Here is a 19,320-nt window from a genome sequence, read left to right on the forward strand (position 1 = left end):
TGCCACGCAAGACAACAATTGGTGCAAGCCTCCTCTATGAAAAACACGACCACACCATAACACCACCGCCTCCGAATTTTACTGTTGGCACTACACACGCTGGCAGATGACGTTCACCGGACATACGCCATACCCACGCGCTGCCATCGGATTGTGTACCGTGATTCGTCACTTCACACAACGTTTTTCCACTGTTCAGTCGTCCAGTATTTACGCTTCTTACCCCAAGTGAGGCGTCGTTTGGGATTTACCAGCGTGATGTGTGGCTTATGAGCAGCCACTCGACCATGAAATCCAAGTTTTCTCACCTCCCGCCTAACTGTCAATAGTACTTGCAGTGGATCCTGATGTAGTTTTGAATTCCTGTGTGATGGTCTGGATAGATGTCTGCATATTACACATTACGACTCTCTTCAACTTTCGGCGGCTTCTGTCAGTCAACAGACGAGGTCGACCTGTACGCTTTTGTGCTGTACGTGTCCCTTCACGTTTCCACTTCACTATCACATCGGACACAGTGGCCCTAGGGATGTTCAGGAGTGAGGAAGTCTCGCGTACAGATGTGTGACATAAGTGAAACCCAATCACCTGACCACGTTCGAAGTCCATGAGTTCCGCTGAGCGCCCCATTCTCCTTTCTCACGATGTCTAATGACTACTGAGGTCGCTGATATGGAGTACCTGGCAGTGGGTGGCAGGACAATACACCTAATATGAGAAACATGTGTTTTGGGGGTGTCCAGTTACTTTTGATCACTACTGTATATGGCCGTCAGAGTATTGGAACTCTTCGGAGCTCTTCGTTCACCAGTTGTATGTACGAGGGCAGTTCAATAAGTAATGCAACACATTTTTTTTCTCGGCCAATTTTGGTTGAAAAAAACCGGAAATTTCTTGTGGAATATTTTCAAACATTCCCGCTTCGTCTCGTATAGTTTCATTGACTTCCGACAGGTGGCAGCGCTGTATGGAGCTGTTAAAATGGCGTCTGTAACGGATGTGCGTTGCAAACAGCGGGCAGTGATCGAGTTTCTTTTGGCGGAAAACCAGGGCATCTCAGATATTCATAGGCGCTTGCAGAATGTCTACGGTGATCTGGCAGTGGACAAAAGCACGGTGAGTCGTTGGGCAAGGCGTGTGTCATCATCGCCGCAAGGTCAAGCAAGACTGTCTGATCTCCCGCGTGCGGGCCGGCCGTGCACAGCTGTGACTCCTGCAATGGCGGAGCGTGCGAACACACTCGTTCGAGATGATCGACGGATCACCATCAAACAACTCAGTGCTCAACTTGACATCTCTGTTGGTAGTGCTGTCACAATTGTTTACCAGTTGGGATATTCAAAGGTTTGTTCCCGCTGGGTCCCTCGTTGTCTAACCGAACACCATAAAGAGCAAAGGAGAACCATCTGTGCGGAATTGCTTGCTCGTCATGTGGCTGAGGGTGACAATTTCTTGTCAAAGATTGTTACAGGCGATGAAACATGGGTTCATCACTTCGAACCTGAAACAAAACGGCAATCAATGGAGTGGCGCCACACCCACTCCCCTACCAAGAAAAAGTTTAAAGCCATACCCTCAGCCGGTAAAGTCACGGTTACAGTCTTCTGGGACGCTGAAAGGGTTATTCTGTTCGATGTCCTTCCCCATGGTCAAACGATCAACTCTGAAGTGTATTGTGCTACTCTTCAGAAATTGAAGAAACGACTTCAGCGTGTTCGTAGGCACAAAAATCTGAACGAACTTCTCCTTCTTCATGACAACGCAAGACCTCACACAAGTCTTCGCACCCGAGAGGAGCTCACAAAACTTGAGTGGACTGTTCTTCCTCATGCACCCTACAGCCCCGATCTCGCACCGTCGGATTTCCATATGTTTGGCCCAATGAAGGACGCAATCCGTGGGAGGCACTACGCGGATGATGAAGAAGTTATTGATGCAGTACGACGTTGGCTCCGACATCGACCAGTGGAATGGTACCGTGCAGGCATACAGGCCCTCATTTCAAGGTGGCGTAAGGCCGCAGCATTGAATGGAGATTACGTTGAAAAATAGTGTTGTGTAGCTAAAAGATTGGGGAATAACCTGGTGTATTTCAATGCTGAATAAAACAACCCCTGTTTCAGAAAAAAAATGTGTTGCATTACTTATTGAACTGCCCTCGTACAAAGTGGTACTAGGGGTGGAAAACTGAATTCCTAGAATATCTTGAGGCGGGAGATGCATTTCGTCCTGTACAAACCGTTCTACTTCATACAATTTTCGTCGTTGATGATCCAATAGAAAAGTTAATTTAGTTGCGGCTTGGCGAGAGGAAGGCGCCAGGACGGTCGACGAATGTAGACAGGAAGACTAGCTGCTACGCTAAAGTAAACAAACGCGCGCTCGCTCACAAGTAGCATGACAGGCGAGACGTAAATGAGGCCTGCTCACCTCACGACTGCTGAAAGTAGCCTGCTTTCGAACTGTATGTCCGCGATAGACGTGGGGTTGATGTCCCAGCAGTGAGACATGACGGCTGCCACGGTAGTGCGGGATGTTACACATTTCCCTGCATGATGTGACAGAATTGCCAGCTCCGCCCTTTCATAGAAGTGTTTCTAAATTTACCCGAACTGATTTTGCTACATAAACGTTGGATGAGGGATCGCATGCCGAAGTTCAAGTGTTGCATTTTGTCTTCACCCTGTATTTATTCCATAAAATATAATTCTAAGAGACTTAAATAGGGCGAAAAAATGGAAGAGTACGTTACGAACGGAGTGTCTGGCAACCCTAGCTCCCAAACACTTGTTTCACTCGAGGGAACGGATGAATAATTCGGCCGTAAAATCACAAGTGACTGTATCGATTGTGTTCATTTAGTGGTCACCGTCTCTATACTCTGTTCATCATAACAATAAAACTGGTGCAAACGAACACAAACGCGATGACTGTTAAGAAGCCGCAGCACAGGCACGCTGGTGTTGTTACGCTCTTGGAAGTAGCTCCTAGTTATGTACTAGATATATTATTACTAAGTTACGTTAAATAAAACTTTAAGATATTCTCACGTATTAACAGCCATCAAAGTTTTTCTTAATCACTCTTTAGCTACGTAGTCTCTATTTAAAAAATAATGCACAGTCACAATCTCTGTATTGTAGTGCTCTGATTCTCTGCTGTATGAAAATGGCTAAGGCTGCATACTGTTCCATAGTGGAACACGGTTAAAAAGTGCCAGGAAATAGGTTGTTCTTAATGTTTTTCATAAATTTACTGAAAAAATTGGCTTTCAAGTTTTATGAGGGACTGCATTTGATACAGTTGAGATACGCGTACACATTGCATGTATAGCGGAACTGGTAGCGTAGTAGATTGATAACCTAGTGCATCGCTGGTTCACGTCTCACCTTAGTCATTATTTTTTCATCCACTCTGAAACACCGAGACGTAGTAATTGTAAAATTCATCATCTTTTTATGAATAATGTACGTCTTCTTGTTTCCAATTACATATGCACACGATATTCCTGTCCTCATTTCCAATATAAACTCTTAATTATCGATATTTTATGAACGATTATTGATATAGGTTGCTTAAATTAAGAACACATCAGTTTAAATTTTTAGGGCAAAAATCAAAAACCAGATACTCTTAATTTGGACTGTGCCCATTGCTTTATACTTCAGATGTAATCTCATATGAACCAGAGTGATAAATGTCGTAGAAACATGAAGAACAATCATTTCCACAGTATCGAACACATCGTACAAATACTGTATTTTTACATTTGCCACTGTACCATTACAAAATGAAGTCAACAAAATTGATCTGGAGCTAAGTTAAGGGATTTGGCCCAAGAAATAACAAGACCTTTAAGCTGTCAGACGTACTAGCACTAACACATGCAGCTTTTTCACCTGTCACTGCCGTACGCTTTATAAAACGACACCTCTTAAAAGAAGACGAGGAAATGCGGCGCCTGAGTGGCTTCAGGGATTCTCTTGTTGATCGACCCGTTATGAACGTAACAGATGACAGTTCCACAACTGAAACGTATTTCTCGGATTCGAATTAGACAGGAGCTAGGAGATTACCAGACGACTGACTGTAATTGATACCTTTAGTGGCTTCAGTATTCAAGAGTACGGTGAGATCTCTGCAGTATACTTTTGCACCACACATAGCTCTCTCAGAAAAACTGCCCTGTGATTAAGTTAATCACTCTTGTTTACAATTAGAATACTGTTAGGTGAACGAGAGAACGAGGGCATACTTCCCGTCTGGTCGACTAAGAAGCATGCGGTAGTACTGGAGTTTTGCCGAATATTATTTCATTCTCTTCAAAAATTAAATGACAGTCGAAGCCATATTGTTTCTTTGCTCGTTCCTTTTTCGTCTGATCAGCAACTGCTCACGTCACTGCAGGTTTATTGGACCAGCTGGCTGGCCAGTGCTGCCCAAGTTTAATGCACCTGTAAAGCTGTTGTCCCGCATTATAGTTGAATCTGCACCGAAGCGACAAAGAAACTGGTATAGGCATGCGTATTCAGATACAGAGATACGTAAACAGGCAGAATACGGCGCTGCGGTCGGCTACGCCTATACAAGACAAGTGTCTGGCGCAGTTGTTAGATCGGTTACTGCTGCTGCAATGGCGATTTAAGTGAGTCTGAATGTGGTGTTACAGTCGGCGCACAAGCGAAGGGACACAGCATCTCCGAGGTAGCGATGAAGAGGGGATTTTCCCGTACGACCATTTCACGAAAGTACCGTGAATATCAGGAATCCAGTGAAACATTAAATCTCCAACTTCGCTGCGGTCAGAAAAGGATCCCGCAAGAACGGGACCAGCGACGACTGAAGAGAATCGTTCAAGGTCACGGAAGTGCAAGGCTTCTGCAGATTGCTGCAGACTTCAGTGCTGGGCCATCAACAATTGTCAGCGTGCGAACCATTCAACGAAACATCACCGATACGGGCTTTTCGGAGCCGAAGGCCCAATCGTGCACGCTTGATGGCTGCACGACTCAAAGCTTTACGCCTCGCCTGGGCCCGCCAACACCGACATTGGACTGTTGGTGACTGGGAACATGCTGCCTGATCAGACGCGTCTAGTTTCAAATTGTTTCGAGCGGATGGACGTGTACGGGTATGGAGACAACCTCATGAATCCATGGTCGCTGCATGGCAGCAGGGTACTGTTCAAGTTCGTGGAGGCTCTGTAATGGTGTGGGGAGTGTCCATATGGAGTGATATGGGATCCCTGATACGTCTACCTATGACTCTGACAGGTGACACTTTCGCTGACCACCAAACTCCCCAGACATGAACATTATTGAGCATATCTAGGACGCCTTGCAACGTGCTGTTCAGAAGAGATGTCCACCCCCTCGTATTATTACAGATTTATGGACAGCCCTGCAGGATTCATGGCATCAATTCGCTCCAGCACTAGCAGCTGTGCTTACGGGGGCCCTACACGGTACTAGACAAGAGGACCAGTTTCTCCGCCTCTTCAGTGTATGTGTGTGTAACACAGCATCAAACGTATGCTTGTGATCGTACCTGACTGTGCTGGACACGGCTTGGCTTCCGTTCCACGTGAAGTGAGATTCAAGAAACGCGGAAGAATACATGGCGTAATGTTTAAATCAGGTTTATTCTTAAGATGAAAAGAAATGAAATGTCGTGTGGCTATGGCCTCCCGTCGAGTAGACCGTTCGCCTAGTGCAGGTCTTTCGATATGACGCCACTTCGGCGACCTGCGCGTCGATGAGGATGAAATGATGACGATGACGACAACACAACACCCAGTCCCTGAGCGGAGAAAATCTCCGACCCAGCCGGGAATCGAACCCGGGCCCTTAGGATTGACAGTCTGTCACGCTGACCACTTTTTTTTTGTTTTTTTTTTCCTTTTTTTAATTTATTTTCCATAAAGATCACTCTGTTAAAAGGAACATGTAGATCATTTCATGGTATAGTATGTGCATTATATATGGAGCGGTGAGAGAAGCTTGAGGTTCATTATCAGCTGTCAAATGTGCACACCGACTGCACCCGGCACATCCCAGCTGCGTGGGGGGTCGAGGAAGACTGCCTGAAGATAGCTGGCAAAGGTTTTCCGATAGTGTGACCATCCATGAACCTCATTGTGGGCTTGCTGCAAGAAATACCAAAAGTCGAGTCGCGACTTGGCAGCATCCCCATAGAGGTACGCGATCGTCCAACCTTTGACCCAGATGATCGAGTGTGATTTAGTCGCCGGAAAGTAGTCACTCTCCGGATGTAAGAAGGAAGCAGGTGTAATATGTTGCGGGGTCACACGTAGGTAGCAAGCCACCATCTGTCTTCCTAGGAGCCATACGTCCTCCACCGCGATACAAGTTAAGCGGTGATGGTCGTCATCCACTTCGCGACATTTCGGGCATAGTGGAGTGTCCACTAGTCCAATTGCATAGAGTCGTTGGTTGGTGTTGAACTTGCCACAGGTGACAGAGAACCACAGTGCCCGAACGAAGGTAGGAAGGAATTTTTGGTGCACATGTCTCCAAATCTTCGGCCAATGCAACTTGGGGTGTTTGAGTTCAATGGCATTACGACTTATCCGTCGTTGCAGCCAAACATAAAAATCCTTCGCGCATGGTGGTCTCGTGCGCGGAAGCTCGTCTCTGATATAACTAAGTTCCACGATAAATGTTGATACATGCGCAAAATGTGGCGTAATGTTGCCCACCGCTACCGGAGGTGTGAGGGACGCTGGAACTAGGAGATCCATTAGGCGGGATGTAAGGGAATCACGCCCGCTACGCCATTGCTTACACATCGTGGCTAGAAGGAGCGCCGTCGCTCGGCAGTGAACATTCGTAAGTCCGAGTCCCCCCTTGTCCGTAGGGAGCGTGAGCGTTGTGTATCGCACCTTGAGGGGCGATCCAATCATCACAAAATAGCCTAGTGCCGATTGGAGTCGACGTCCGAGCGTGAGTGGTAGGGACAGGATCTGCGAAATATGCACCATTCGAGAAACCACATAAGTGTTCAGATATTCGACTCGCTGCAAAGGATCAAGGCGCCGTAGGAGATGATGTCGGACCATGGTACGTGTTGTCTGTAAAATACGTCGGTAGTTAACTGCCGCAGTATGTTTTACAGATGAGGTAAAGTCTATGCCGAGATAGCGGAATCGTTGCACATAAGGAAACGGACTGATTTCTTCCGGCGTAAGGCCCCTTCCAACCGGCATTGCTGCCGATTTGTTCATGTTCACTGCACTACCCGCCGTCACACTGTGGTCCAACAACAGTGCAAGGACCGTCTTCACCTCTTCTTCAGAACGAACGAGCAGCAGGAGGTCGTCCGCATAGGCACGACATTTGAAGGTGTAGCCCCGCAGTTCCATCCCAGAAAGAGAATTTTTTAGCCTCCCAATTAATGGCTACTCAACTACTGGGGCGGACATTCTTACGATGAACAGAGTGCAGGTGAAGACGAAAAGTGCGCCAGTGCCATACCCTGGAGAAGTCGGCCATCATGAAGGCCTGCCCCAGCCCGACGAAGAGGGCGAGTGGCGGAGCGGCGAACGCTCGCGCCACGCGGGCGGGCAGGCGGCCGTCGGCGGCGGGGGCGGCGGGGGCGGGCGCGGGGGGCGGCCGGGGGCGGCTGGGCGGCGGCGGCGGCGCGGGCAGGCGGTCCAGGCAGGCGGCGGAGAGCGCGGCGCCGGCCACGGCCAAACCCAGCAGCACGGCCGCCAGCAGCGGGCCCGCGCGGCAGCCCAGCTCTTCGGCGCCCGACGACGCCGGCGCCGGAGTCTCCGAAACGTCGGCCGCAGCGGCGACGGCGTCGGCGTCGGCGTCCGAGGCCGGCGGGCAGGCAGAGGCGCCGCACACCGCGCCCGGCATCGGCGACACTGCCGGCATCCGCACTGTGCTCAGAACCACAGCGGAACTCCGTCTGTCTGAAGCAGGTGGCGCTGCAGCCAACGCCTCGTAGAGCGAGACTATAAATTATTCTCTCCGGTACAAGCCACGTGCAGTAAGTCCGTGAGTTTTCCTCTCGTTTACGGGCGACAGTAAATTTTAGTTCCTATACATATAGCGAAGGAGTGTACCAATGACTACATGAAAAAAATTATCCGAGACACGACAAATTTCCCAAACGAACACGGATGTAAGAAAATAGGGTGTACAAGGAGGTGATAAAGCGTTTGTGGACAGTATTCCACCTGTGGGCCAAAGTGTAATGAAATCTGTGCAAGGATGGGATTGCAACAACAGTACACAGGTGGTTGAGTGGTCCAGTCTTACGAGTGACTATCCAGGGCTGACTTTAATTGATTCATCAGGAGATCAAATAAAGAGAATATACACTGACAAGCGAGAACATCCTGACCATTGCCAACACGACGATCCATGCCACCTGGTTGCATTGCGAGCACGTGATGAGGTAGAAAGTATGTAAGCGGAGCAGACAAAGGGGATCACCCCAGCGAAAATATGGGCTCCGTGTGGGGCAATCCATTGAGATAAATGACTTTGACAAAGGTCAGGTTACTATTACGCAAAGCTTGTGAACGAGTATCTCGAAAACGGCGAAGCTGGTCGAATGTTCACGTGTTACTGTTGTGGTGTCACCGCCAGACACCACACTTGCTAGGTGTTAGCCTTTAAATCGGCTGCAGTCCGGTAGTATACGTCGGACCCCTGTGTCGTCACTATCAGTGATTGCAGACTGACCGCCGCCACACGGCAGGTCTAGTGTAGAGAGACTCCCTAGCACTCGCCCAAGTTGTACAGCCAACTTTGCTAGCGATGGTTCACTGACTACATACGCTCTCATTTGCCGAGACGACAGTTTAGCATAGCCTTCAGCTACGTCATTTGCTACGACCTAGCAAGGCGCCATATTCAGTTACTACAATCTGAACAGATAGTATTGTGACTCATGTACTGTCAAGAGCGACGTTCATCATTAATGGATTAAAGTTAAGTATCAAAGTAATTACGTCCGCTTTCTGAACTCTAATTCCTTGTCATGTTCCAGACCTCACGTCAGTATAGTCCTTCCCTCCTCACACCAGCCTGTGTGAACTAAAACGCGTGCATTTCGGCCTCCTCTAGTAACATGGTGTTGGCTCTTCAGCCAACCCAACAACTGTCATCTACAGAAAGAGGTAGGAGGACAACAAAACTACCACTAGACGCTAAATAGTTAGACGTTCACGACTATTCACAGAAATTGGGATTCAGAGGATTGTCTGCTCTGTAAAGTAAGATAGATGGTGATCTGTGGCATCTCTGCCGAAAGAGGGAGGAAGGAAGGTTTAGTGTCCCGTCGACATCGAGATCATTAGAGACGGAGCACAAGCTCAGATGTTGTCAAGGATAGGGAAGGAAATTGGCTGTGCCCTGTCAAGGGAACCGTCCCAGAATTTGCCTGGAGCCATTTAGGGAAATCACGGCAAACCGAAATCTGGATGGCTGGTTTGAAATATCGTCATGCCGAATGCGTGTCCAGTGTGCTACTGCGCCATCTCGCTAGGTCCGAAATAGGACTATTCCGGTGCACGCAAAAGTGATTTCGGAGCACACCGTTCATCGTACATAGCTGAACACGGAGGTCCGCAGCAGACTACGCCTACATGTTCACATGTAGACCCAACAAGTCAACACAACATCGTCAATTACGACTGCAGTGGGCACGGGACCATCGGGATTCGACTGTAGGTCAATGGAAACGCGCCGGCTCTTCGGATGAATCACTTTTTGGTGCGCTTGGTCGACGGCTGTCTCCACAAAAGCCGTCATCGAGGTGAACAGCGGCCCGAAACGTGCAGCGCGCCAGGGATGCAGGCTGGTCGGAGCAGTATTATGCTATGGGAGACATTCTCTTGCGCTTGCATGGGACCTGTGGTGTTAGTTGAAGACATGTTGACAGCTGCGGACTACCAGCATCCCTTCATGCTTGAAGTCTCCCCCAATGGCGGTGTCATCTTTCAGCACTATAACTGTCCGTCTCTCGGTGCCAGAACCCTGCCACAGTGGTTTGAGGATCATTATAGTAAACTCACATAGACGTCTCAGCGACCAAATTCGTCTGATGTAAATCCTACCGTACACATATGGATGACTATTGGGCACCATCACCGCGTATGCAGATCAGCCGCCCGTTATTTAGGCGAATTACATGACTTGAGTGTAGATATCCAATGCCACATGCCTCTGCAAACCTACCAAAAAACTGTCAGAGCCCCGAGACGCAGAATCAGTGATGTATCTCTCGTTCCAAAGACGGATGAACACGCTGTTAATCAGGTTCTCATAATGTCTTAGCTCATCAGTGTATTTCAGTGTACGGGGTACAAAGGGGCGCGCGTAAGGAGGAAGTTACCAGATGTAAGTCAGTCCAGGAGGTCAAACTAACTAAGTAAACTGGACAACAGGAGGCAAGGCGGCAGATGTTATGTTGGTGGCCAGCCATGGAGCTCAGAGCCAGAGGTTCCGCCTCCTAAGAGAGACGTCTGTTCCAGTCAAAGTCTGGCTCACAAGAGAGTGAAGTAACTGTGTTCTGCCCCGCAGGACTCTGCAGAGTTCACACAAGTGATATTCCTTCCACGCACGTTACTTGCTAAAACCTACGGTTTAATTTTCACCCGAGAGGTGAAGGCGTCTCTTGTCAGAAGCTTTAACTGTACAGAACCGCCTCTGAAAGAAAACTTGTAAAGATTTGATTAAGGCTTTGAAATAACATTTCATAAACCAATTACGTACCTAAGATATTCGTTGACTGACTGCAACAGGAGCAGCACGGTCGCATAGCACGTGTCTTACACTCCCTGTGCATGTGGACAATCTTGCAACAGGGGTGGCGCAGGTGTGTCGACAGCCAACTGCGACCTGTTCTTGGCCACCTCCCTGCAAGCGGCAAGGCGGCAGCGGCTTAGGGTTCGTCCCCGCTGCTTGCAGTGTGCTAAGACAGCGGCTGGCGCGCCGCGGCTGGCAGATTCAGCTCATACCGGAATAACAGCGGCGAATACTGGCCGACCGGACAACATCGAACAGGAACCAACGGTTTGTCCGCCCTGCGAACCGCTTACCCCTTCACACCTTCAGTAACAGCACACTATTCCTCCGCCTCGCCACGCCAACACTCTTCGCACCGATACCGCATTTCAGGCGTGGGTCTAGGGACGCGCGATAGAAGAATACTGTGTGAAGAGGCGTGGCACTGCACTTTGGCACACTTAAGACCAAATAACATGTCTTAAATTTGCTCTAACATATTGTATTGCTCGACCCTTTGTCCCGCAGTTGGCGCAGGGTCGCCACTGTTACAATCGGATTTGTCATGGTTAATTTGAAGGGGTGGCCGGATGCCCTTACTGCTGCTGCCCTGGGACAGAATCAGTGTAAATCATGAAATAGTGCAAACGTGTTTCAAATGTCTGCAAGTCCTGTAACTGAGGTGGGATGTGGGGACCAGCCCGGTATTCACCTAACAGGATGTGGAAAACCGCCTAAAAACTACACCCAGGTTGGCAAGCGCGCCAGCCCCGTATCGAATCCGCCCGGCGGATTAACGACGAGGGCCGCTGTGCCGGCCAACCTGGGTGTAGTTTTTAGGCGGTTTTCCACATCCAGGAGTCCAGGAAGCAGTGCATTAGCACTGTCGGCTAACCTGGCAGGTCATATTTGCCCCAACATACATGTTTTATATATCAAACTCTTCAGAAAGATGTATGCTACAAAATGAACATATTTCAGAAAGATTGATTTTTTTAAAAATATTTCTGATGTCTTATCTCAAATACTCGTGCGTGAAGGGGGGTGCTCCACTATCATATTTTGCCCTGGTTAGGAAATAAGAAATATCGTAGGTCTGTGGCTGTCACCTTTTCCCAACACTGCCTCTACAGATGGTCCCGGCGCTACATCATCAGTATTCAGTGACGTCACAATGGCTAGGCATTGCCACATGGCGTTGTGAATGTTGAACATGCAGAGCTGTTTGTTGTGTTATTTATTGCGATTTTACGACTACGTCAATTTTAGTGAGCGTTTTTCACAGTAGCCACAGTTAACACTTTCCTCGCTGGAAAGGAAATTTTTAAAGCAGACGCGTGGAATCGGACGCTTCTGTAATGCCGAACTTATCTATATGTAACTAAGGTCCTTGTGTTTTCCTTTCGTAAAGTCGAAAATCTTCGTCGTAAGCGGATTGCCTCCATTCATAGGGATGCGTTTTCACCAAACAAATATTCCAAAGTAAGTGAAAGGAATAGTGCTGCATTGTTTAACAGGTTCTTACAAGTCTTTGTGATTTATTTATACCTTTAGTAGTTCTGTACGATACTGTACCAGGTACCATTAGTGATATTGTTTCATTAGCCTTACTAAGTAAACGAATTCTGAGCACTCAGTTCAACAGCCCGCATGTCACAATTGCGTCTATTTCTATATTACGATGTTTTTGAAGGCACTATTTATTTAACGTGCACATTGACTATGAACGCTTCCCACAATAAACGTCATAGAGTAATTAGCCGTGTTGTGATAAATTAAGCCAAATTTTTCTTAAGAAAATTAGCATGCAATTCCTAAGCTGTGAGACATAATTCATTCGCGTGAGTCTTTAATTTCTACCATTGTTTACGAAATAATTTTCAGGAATGTGAACTACATTTTCCAAAAGACGATATTTTGAAACATACTGAGTGCTTTGATGAAAAATCTGGACGGAAAATATTGGCTACATTGTACACACCATGAGTTAGAGCTGAATCTGTGCCATAAGTTTTTCCCAACTGCCCTCAATGTCTCACAGTTGTCAAGAGTAACCTAGAGGACCCTGAAGCAAGAAGGAAAGGCTAGACAACAGCACTTTCTCTGCTGCAAGATCTGAATCCCTGTGTACATGTAAACTGTTTGAGGGATGAAGAAGATTCACAGCATTTAGTGAATTTACTGACTGCTTGGAAAGGGAAAAATTTAGCAAAAGTTCGACCACAGCGAAGAAAAACGAATGTGTATATTTTTATTGACACTTCAGATTTTGTACAATTTTTACCAGTGTCTGCTAGTGTAGCTTGTGATTTAAACATAAATATTTTTAAAGAACAAACAGTTATAGAAACTGTGGGTGGTTACAGTTTCCCAAAAAAGATTCAGGATATTGGTCAATTGAGTGACATTTTAGAACTGTTTCTTTCCATAAATGTCAATGTTCAATGCACACAGAATAACATAAATATGACGTTGTTTTTTTGTTGCTAGGTGGGATCGCTTCAGAGATATGAAGGTCAACTTTGTTTTTTAAATGAGATGGTGTAGTTTGGTACTTATTCTCTGATAGCGGGTATCGAGATGAATTCATCACCACTTCGAACACCTTCTGTAAATTGACGTTCATGCCACCTTTGTGACTTAAGTAGACCTTCAAAGACCTTACTGTTACACATCATTGGATTCATCTCTATAGCCACTAACAAAAAATAAGTACCAAACTACAGCATCCCATTTAAAAAAACAAAGTTGACCTTCATGTCTCCGACGCGACACCACCTAGCAGCAAAAAACCAACATCATATTATAGCCCCTGTTGTCCCATGCAATATTTGTCCCACAAACTTTTCAGTTCCTGTCATACTTTCTGAGCTACTCTAGGTGGCAATAGCTAGTGACCCACCCTGTATAATCTGTGATACGAAATATTGGCAAAGTTTCAGAAGACAGAGAAAGAAATATAGAATTTCTGACAGAAGAAGCCAGGCCGTTGACTGTGGACTCTGGATGGTTCTGCAGTGCAGAACACAGCTGCTTCGCTCTCTTGTTAGCCAGACCTCGAGTAGAACAAGAGTCTCTGCTTCTGAGTCCCATGACTGGCAACCAACGAAACTTACCTTGAACCGCCTCCCCACGGGTTGCCCACTTTGTTTAGTTCCGGACCGGCCTACGCCGGGTAACTTCCGACTCTAGCCATGCCCCTTGTATCCCGTACATGGAAATACATTCTCTTTATTTAACCTAATCTCTTCCTTAATAACTGAACGTCAGCCCTGGATGCCTGACCACTCTTCCTCCAGCAAGATGTCCTCAGAAGCGAGATGCAACAACCTTCGCCTTCAGTCCCGCTGGTGTACAAATCTAAGCTATAAAATATGAAATCAAATTTCAGAAAAGTGCAAGCCTCTGAAAAAAGGGAGAACATGAACAGTATAAACCAATATTATGGTAAGTTGATGTAAGGGAACTGCCAATAAAATTTTGCTTGTGCAGTGTCCCTTAATGTATTACGCATAACTGCCGTCATTTTACAGGTATTACGAAGTACGGTACTCCACAAAGCATCAATAACGTCCGCTTTCTCGCACATCGGACTTTTTCATTTCTCAGAGGAATGCTCACGATTCTGATTCAGAACTAAATGTCTGGAATATATCTATATGTTTTCAGCAGTCCATATTTTGACTTGTGCTGTATGATTTTCTTTCTAAGGAAGTAACAGTTCACAGCACTCAAGTCGCTGTCACAGTTTCCTTCGTACTCTTATCCATACTAGAATCTAAAAATGTACTGCAGTAAAGTAGTGCGTGAAATCGTCGCACTGTGTAACGTACTTCCGACGAGAGACAGTCGCAAGTTGTGAAATCCGTCGCTTCAGTCTGCAGTCAGTGGGTAAATCACGGAAACCCACCGATTTAGGCTACACACGAAGTGACTCGGTCTGTGGGCAGATCTGAGTGTCTATAATACGTTTAAAATTAGTTGCCATTTTTGAAAGTTCATTGCGGAGCGGGTGGAAGGTAGCGTAGTTGCCAGCTTGTGTTGAGCGACGCATGCGCCAGTGAAAAAGCCAGAACGAAATATTCATAAATCCCTTGTATCTCACAAACGGTCTGAGGGAAATCGAAGCAACAGTTTGGCAAATGATGGCGCACATATTTTGCCATATGACTGATATGTGGAACTTCCATATCTACCGCTATATTGAAGCAACTAGAGGTTTTTTTTTTCAATGAAATATGTAATTTTTAAGGACCATCGATAGCTGGTGAAGCGAAAATCGTTGTTGGTTTTGCAACGATAAAGTGAATAAGTTACACAATGATTTTTATACTGAGAATGGGCTGTCTGTCTTGCCCTCAGTTGCTAGTTTAATATTATACTGTTTCAGGATTCTGTCGCAATTTCTTTTTCAACTGCATTAGAATGTTAGTGATACTCTGCTGTGTTCTGGCAAAAGAAGCAGATTTTAACATAGCAAGAAGAGAAGTTACGTGTTACTCACAACTCGTGACAGTCCTTCACGAATCCCTCTCCTGAACTACCTTCTTGGTTCGACTGACAACTCGGGATCAGTCCTGTGGTGTAAGCGTTACAATGGCTTCTTTTGTTAGCATTTAAACCCCACCGAGCGTAAATTAGTTTTCACCTAGGCTCACATACTCTCCCTGATTTAAATGAGCACGATACGGTGAAAGCCTGATTAAATTGTGTCCTTTAGCGTCAGCTAGTTCGTTGACGTGGTAGCGTGCAGTGTTTGGCTTGTACAGCACTGTAAGTACTGAACTCTGCCACATACACGCTACATTCAACTTTATCCAATTGAACATTCCTTTCTACCCAGAGCAAAATACGATGGTTGCCTAGAAAGTAATGCACCGCATTTTCTTCTCAGCCAAAAACAATGCTACAAATGCGAAACGTTACGTATGTGTTGTTTGAAGCCTCCTGAGTGAGTGCGCCAAGTTTCCATCGCTTCCGACAGATAGCGTAGCTGCAGTATAGTTCCAAATTGCATCTGTAGGTGATGTACGTTACAAGCAAAGTGCTGACATTGAATTTCTCGCTGCAGAGAAAGAAACTGGGGGAATATTCACAAACGCTTGTGAAAAGTGTACGGAGCATCTGCTGTCGACAGAAGTGCAGTTAGACGCTGGCCACAGAGGGTCAGGACATCAGAAGGCATTGAGGCGTGGTAAAAAAAATTGCTGTTTTGAAGAGCGCGCCGTAGCGCCTAGTGTGAAGCAGTCGCCCTCCGTTTCTGACGGTGGCGCCGCTGTGGCAGTCGCAGCTCTGGTGTCTCCCTCTGGTGGGGAAGGGGAAAGGTTGCCTGTTCACGTGCATTTAAGGGGCGCTATGAGCTCGCCAGTCAGTGAGTCTCGGTCAGTCTGGGCGAGTCTGGAGTCAGTCTGGGGTCAGTCTCTCGTCCCCAGCTTGCTAGTCTGTCTCTCGTCCGAATTTGTGGCGCAGTGAGAGAACTCAGCTAGTGGTCGCCCGGTCGGGGCTGTTCCTGCATCTGAGTCTGCGCGTTAGGCCGCCAGTCTGCTCGAGTTGCTCAGGCAACGGTCATTGGCGGTTGGATCGATCGGTTGGTCGGTCGCCCACTGAGACACAAGATGACTTGTCCGCCTTGAGCGTCGGCGCATGTAAGGTCGCCACGTGAGTCCAGTGGGGCGCACCGTATAGCGAGGGGTAGTGGCTTCACGGCCGACACGAGAGCAACAGGAGTCAACCCACGACATCAGTCTGGCCGGTGCGAGCTGCGACGCTGTGAGACGGGAGATCGGCGCGCCTTCCTGCGTCCGTTGAAGCGGCTGGCAGCGGACGGTTCGGGAGAGCGTTTTGGGGGTGCTGCGCCAGGGCTTCGCCAGAAATCGCAGTTTATTAGAAGTTCAGTGATTCGTGATATGTTGTTTCATTTACTTGTTAAATTCTACTTGTTTTCTTGGTGAGGTCACCAGCCGCTTTGTTTTGGGGTCGTCCCACCATTCTTCTCCGTTTTTCCACCCGCGCGAATGTGGTTATTCATAAACTGGGTGGTCCGTTTTTCCCTTGTGGAGTAGCGGCGGGTTAGAGCAACCTGCGGTTCGGGTTGTTCGGTAATCTCCCTATCAATATACCATACGTTAGTAGCTCCCTCTGTCATGTTTGTCGGATTCGGTGTGTCAACGAATTTATTGCTTGAAGTGTAACGGCCTAATTCCTGAAATATCTTTTTATCTTGCCTATCATTTTGAGAGGCGGTATATGTGTACTGTAGAGCATGTTTGGCCAACCTTGTATAATTTTATGTAAGATTGCAATTCATGGGATTTTATTTACATAAAATGTAAATAAAATGTAAGATTGCAATTCATGGGATTTTATTTAAATGGTGGGGGACAAGAAAGGAGCCTCCACGAAGAGTATGTGAATGCAATACACATACTCGGGCGTCCCCTGGGCGGTTGTATACCGGCTGATCCTTTCACTCCAGAAGCAACATGACAATCCTACAGAAAAGGACCTTATCAGGCCCAGCACTGACGATTATCTCTGTAAATATTGAAGGCCTGTCTGCATGCAAAGAACGTCTACTACAAGACCTCTGTCAGAAAGAGAAATGTGACGTCCTGTGTCTACAAGAAACTCACAGAGATAGCACACTCAAAAGACCCAAGATAAACGGCATGCGACTATTAGCTGAAAGGCCACACCGACAGTATGGCAGCGCAATCTTTACCAGGCCAAACATACAGATCCTTTCAAACAGTATAAACGACATCAATGATACTGAAGTGCTAACCATTGAACTTAGTGACTGCACTGTTACATCAGTGTACAAACCACCAACTGTGGACTTTTCCAGCTCCAACGTAAACAATTTTAATAAAGTCAGAATTAATTTTGTAATCGGTGATTTCAACAGCCACAGTACGCAGTGGGGCTACCAAGAAGACGACGACAATGGCACGGCTGTGATCTGCTGAGCCGAGCTAAACAACCTAAAACTGATACATGACAATAAACTGCCTGCTTCCTACAACAGTGACAGATGGGGGAGAGGTTATAACCCGGACCTCATCTTCGTTAGCCATCAAGTAACGGCCCAATGCTCAAAAGGAGTTTGCTCACCAATACCAAACACCCAGCACCGTCCAATAATGTGCCAGATCACATCTGTTGTTAAACCCCATAGCGTACCTTTTCGCCGTAGGTACAATTTTAAGAAAGCAGAATGGTCAACCTTTCAAAACCTCATGGAAGAGTCTGTAAACAACCTACCACCTGAACCAAGATTATATGACTATTTCGTGAAGGCTGTGCAGTGGTGTTCCAAGCAATCGATCCCTAGAGGATGCAGAAGCAATTATGTTGAAGGCCTTACGCCAGAATTAGAGGACCAGTTGCAGCAATACCTGACACTGTTTGACGCAAACCCTGTATCCGCGGAAACTATCACTGCGGGCGAGCAGCTAACCGAGTCACTAGCTAAAACCAGGAGAGAGAAATGGCTGAGGACAATAGAGGAATTGGACATGAAAAGGAGCAGTCAGAAAGCCTGGACACTCCTTAAACGTCTCAACAATGACCCGACTTTCTCTCCAGGACATGCTCCCGTCACAGCCGACCAAATAGCCCACCAGCTTCTCAAGAATGGGAAACCCGACACCAAAATCAGGAAGTCGGAGACCAAAATAGACTGGATTGAACACCAAGAAAATTCAACTCTGACCACCCCTCTCACAATGGCAGATCTGGACAAAGCCATAGCGAAATGCAAGCTAAGGAAGGCCCCGGGCCTGGACGAGATTTTTGTTGATCAGATTAAACACTTTGGTCCCAACGTTAAACAATGGCTACTGAAACTGTTTAACAATTGCATGGAAACATGTCAGATTCCCACAATCTGGAGGAAGGCTAAAGTTATTGCCATTTTAAAACCAGGCAAAAATGCTGATGACCCCAGAAATTTCCGACCCATATCACTTCTCTGCCATATCTTTAAAATCTTTGAAAGAATACTCCAGGATCGCCTCTCCAGTGCCATAGAACCCTACCTAATCCCCCAACAAGCAGGTTTCCGCCCAGGGAAAAGCACTACATCTCAGGTAATTAACCTCACGCAGCTGATTGAAGACGGTTATGAGAACCGGAAAATAACCGGTGTCGCCTTTATAGACTTGACAGCCGCATATGACACCGTCAACTTACGTCTGCTAATGAAGAAGCTGTATGCCATTACCAGGGACTTTAAATTCACATCCACAGTTAGAAGTCTGTTAGAGAACCGTAGGCTCTCTGTGGAATTCCAAGGGATGCATAGCAGGTGGCGGGCCCAGAAGAATGGTCTCCCTCAGGGCAGCGTACTGGCACCCTTACTTTTTAACATATACACCAACGATCAACCACTGCCAGCTGGTACGGAAAACTATATCTACGCCGATGACCGTGCTATGGCCGTACAGGGTGACTCCTTTGAGGATGTTGAGACAAAGCTCACGGATGCGCTAGACATGCTCTGTCAGTACTACGCCGACAATCAACTCAAGCCGAACCCTAGCAAAACACAAGTAACAAG

General features: G+C 47.0%; 1 protein-coding gene across 1 annotated transcript in view; it reads right to left on the reverse strand.

The window, feature by feature from the left end:
* LOC126101523 (proline-rich protein 36-like) overlaps positions 1-19,320 on the reverse strand; it is a 323,227-nt gene that overhangs the window by 64,140 nt on the left and 239,767 nt on the right. The window contains exon 5 of the mRNA XM_049912165.1: positions 7,494-7,730. Within this exon, the coding sequence (XP_049768122.1) occupies positions 7,494-7,730 (237 nt within the window). The remainder of the gene's footprint in view (positions 1-7,493; positions 7,731-19,320) is intronic.

This window comes from Schistocerca cancellata, chromosome 9, assembly GCF_023864275.1.
Source record: "Schistocerca cancellata isolate TAMUIC-IGC-003103 chromosome 9, iqSchCanc2.1, whole genome shotgun sequence".
NCBI classification, from domain to species: Eukaryota; Metazoa; Arthropoda; class Insecta; order Orthoptera; family Acrididae; genus Schistocerca; species Schistocerca cancellata.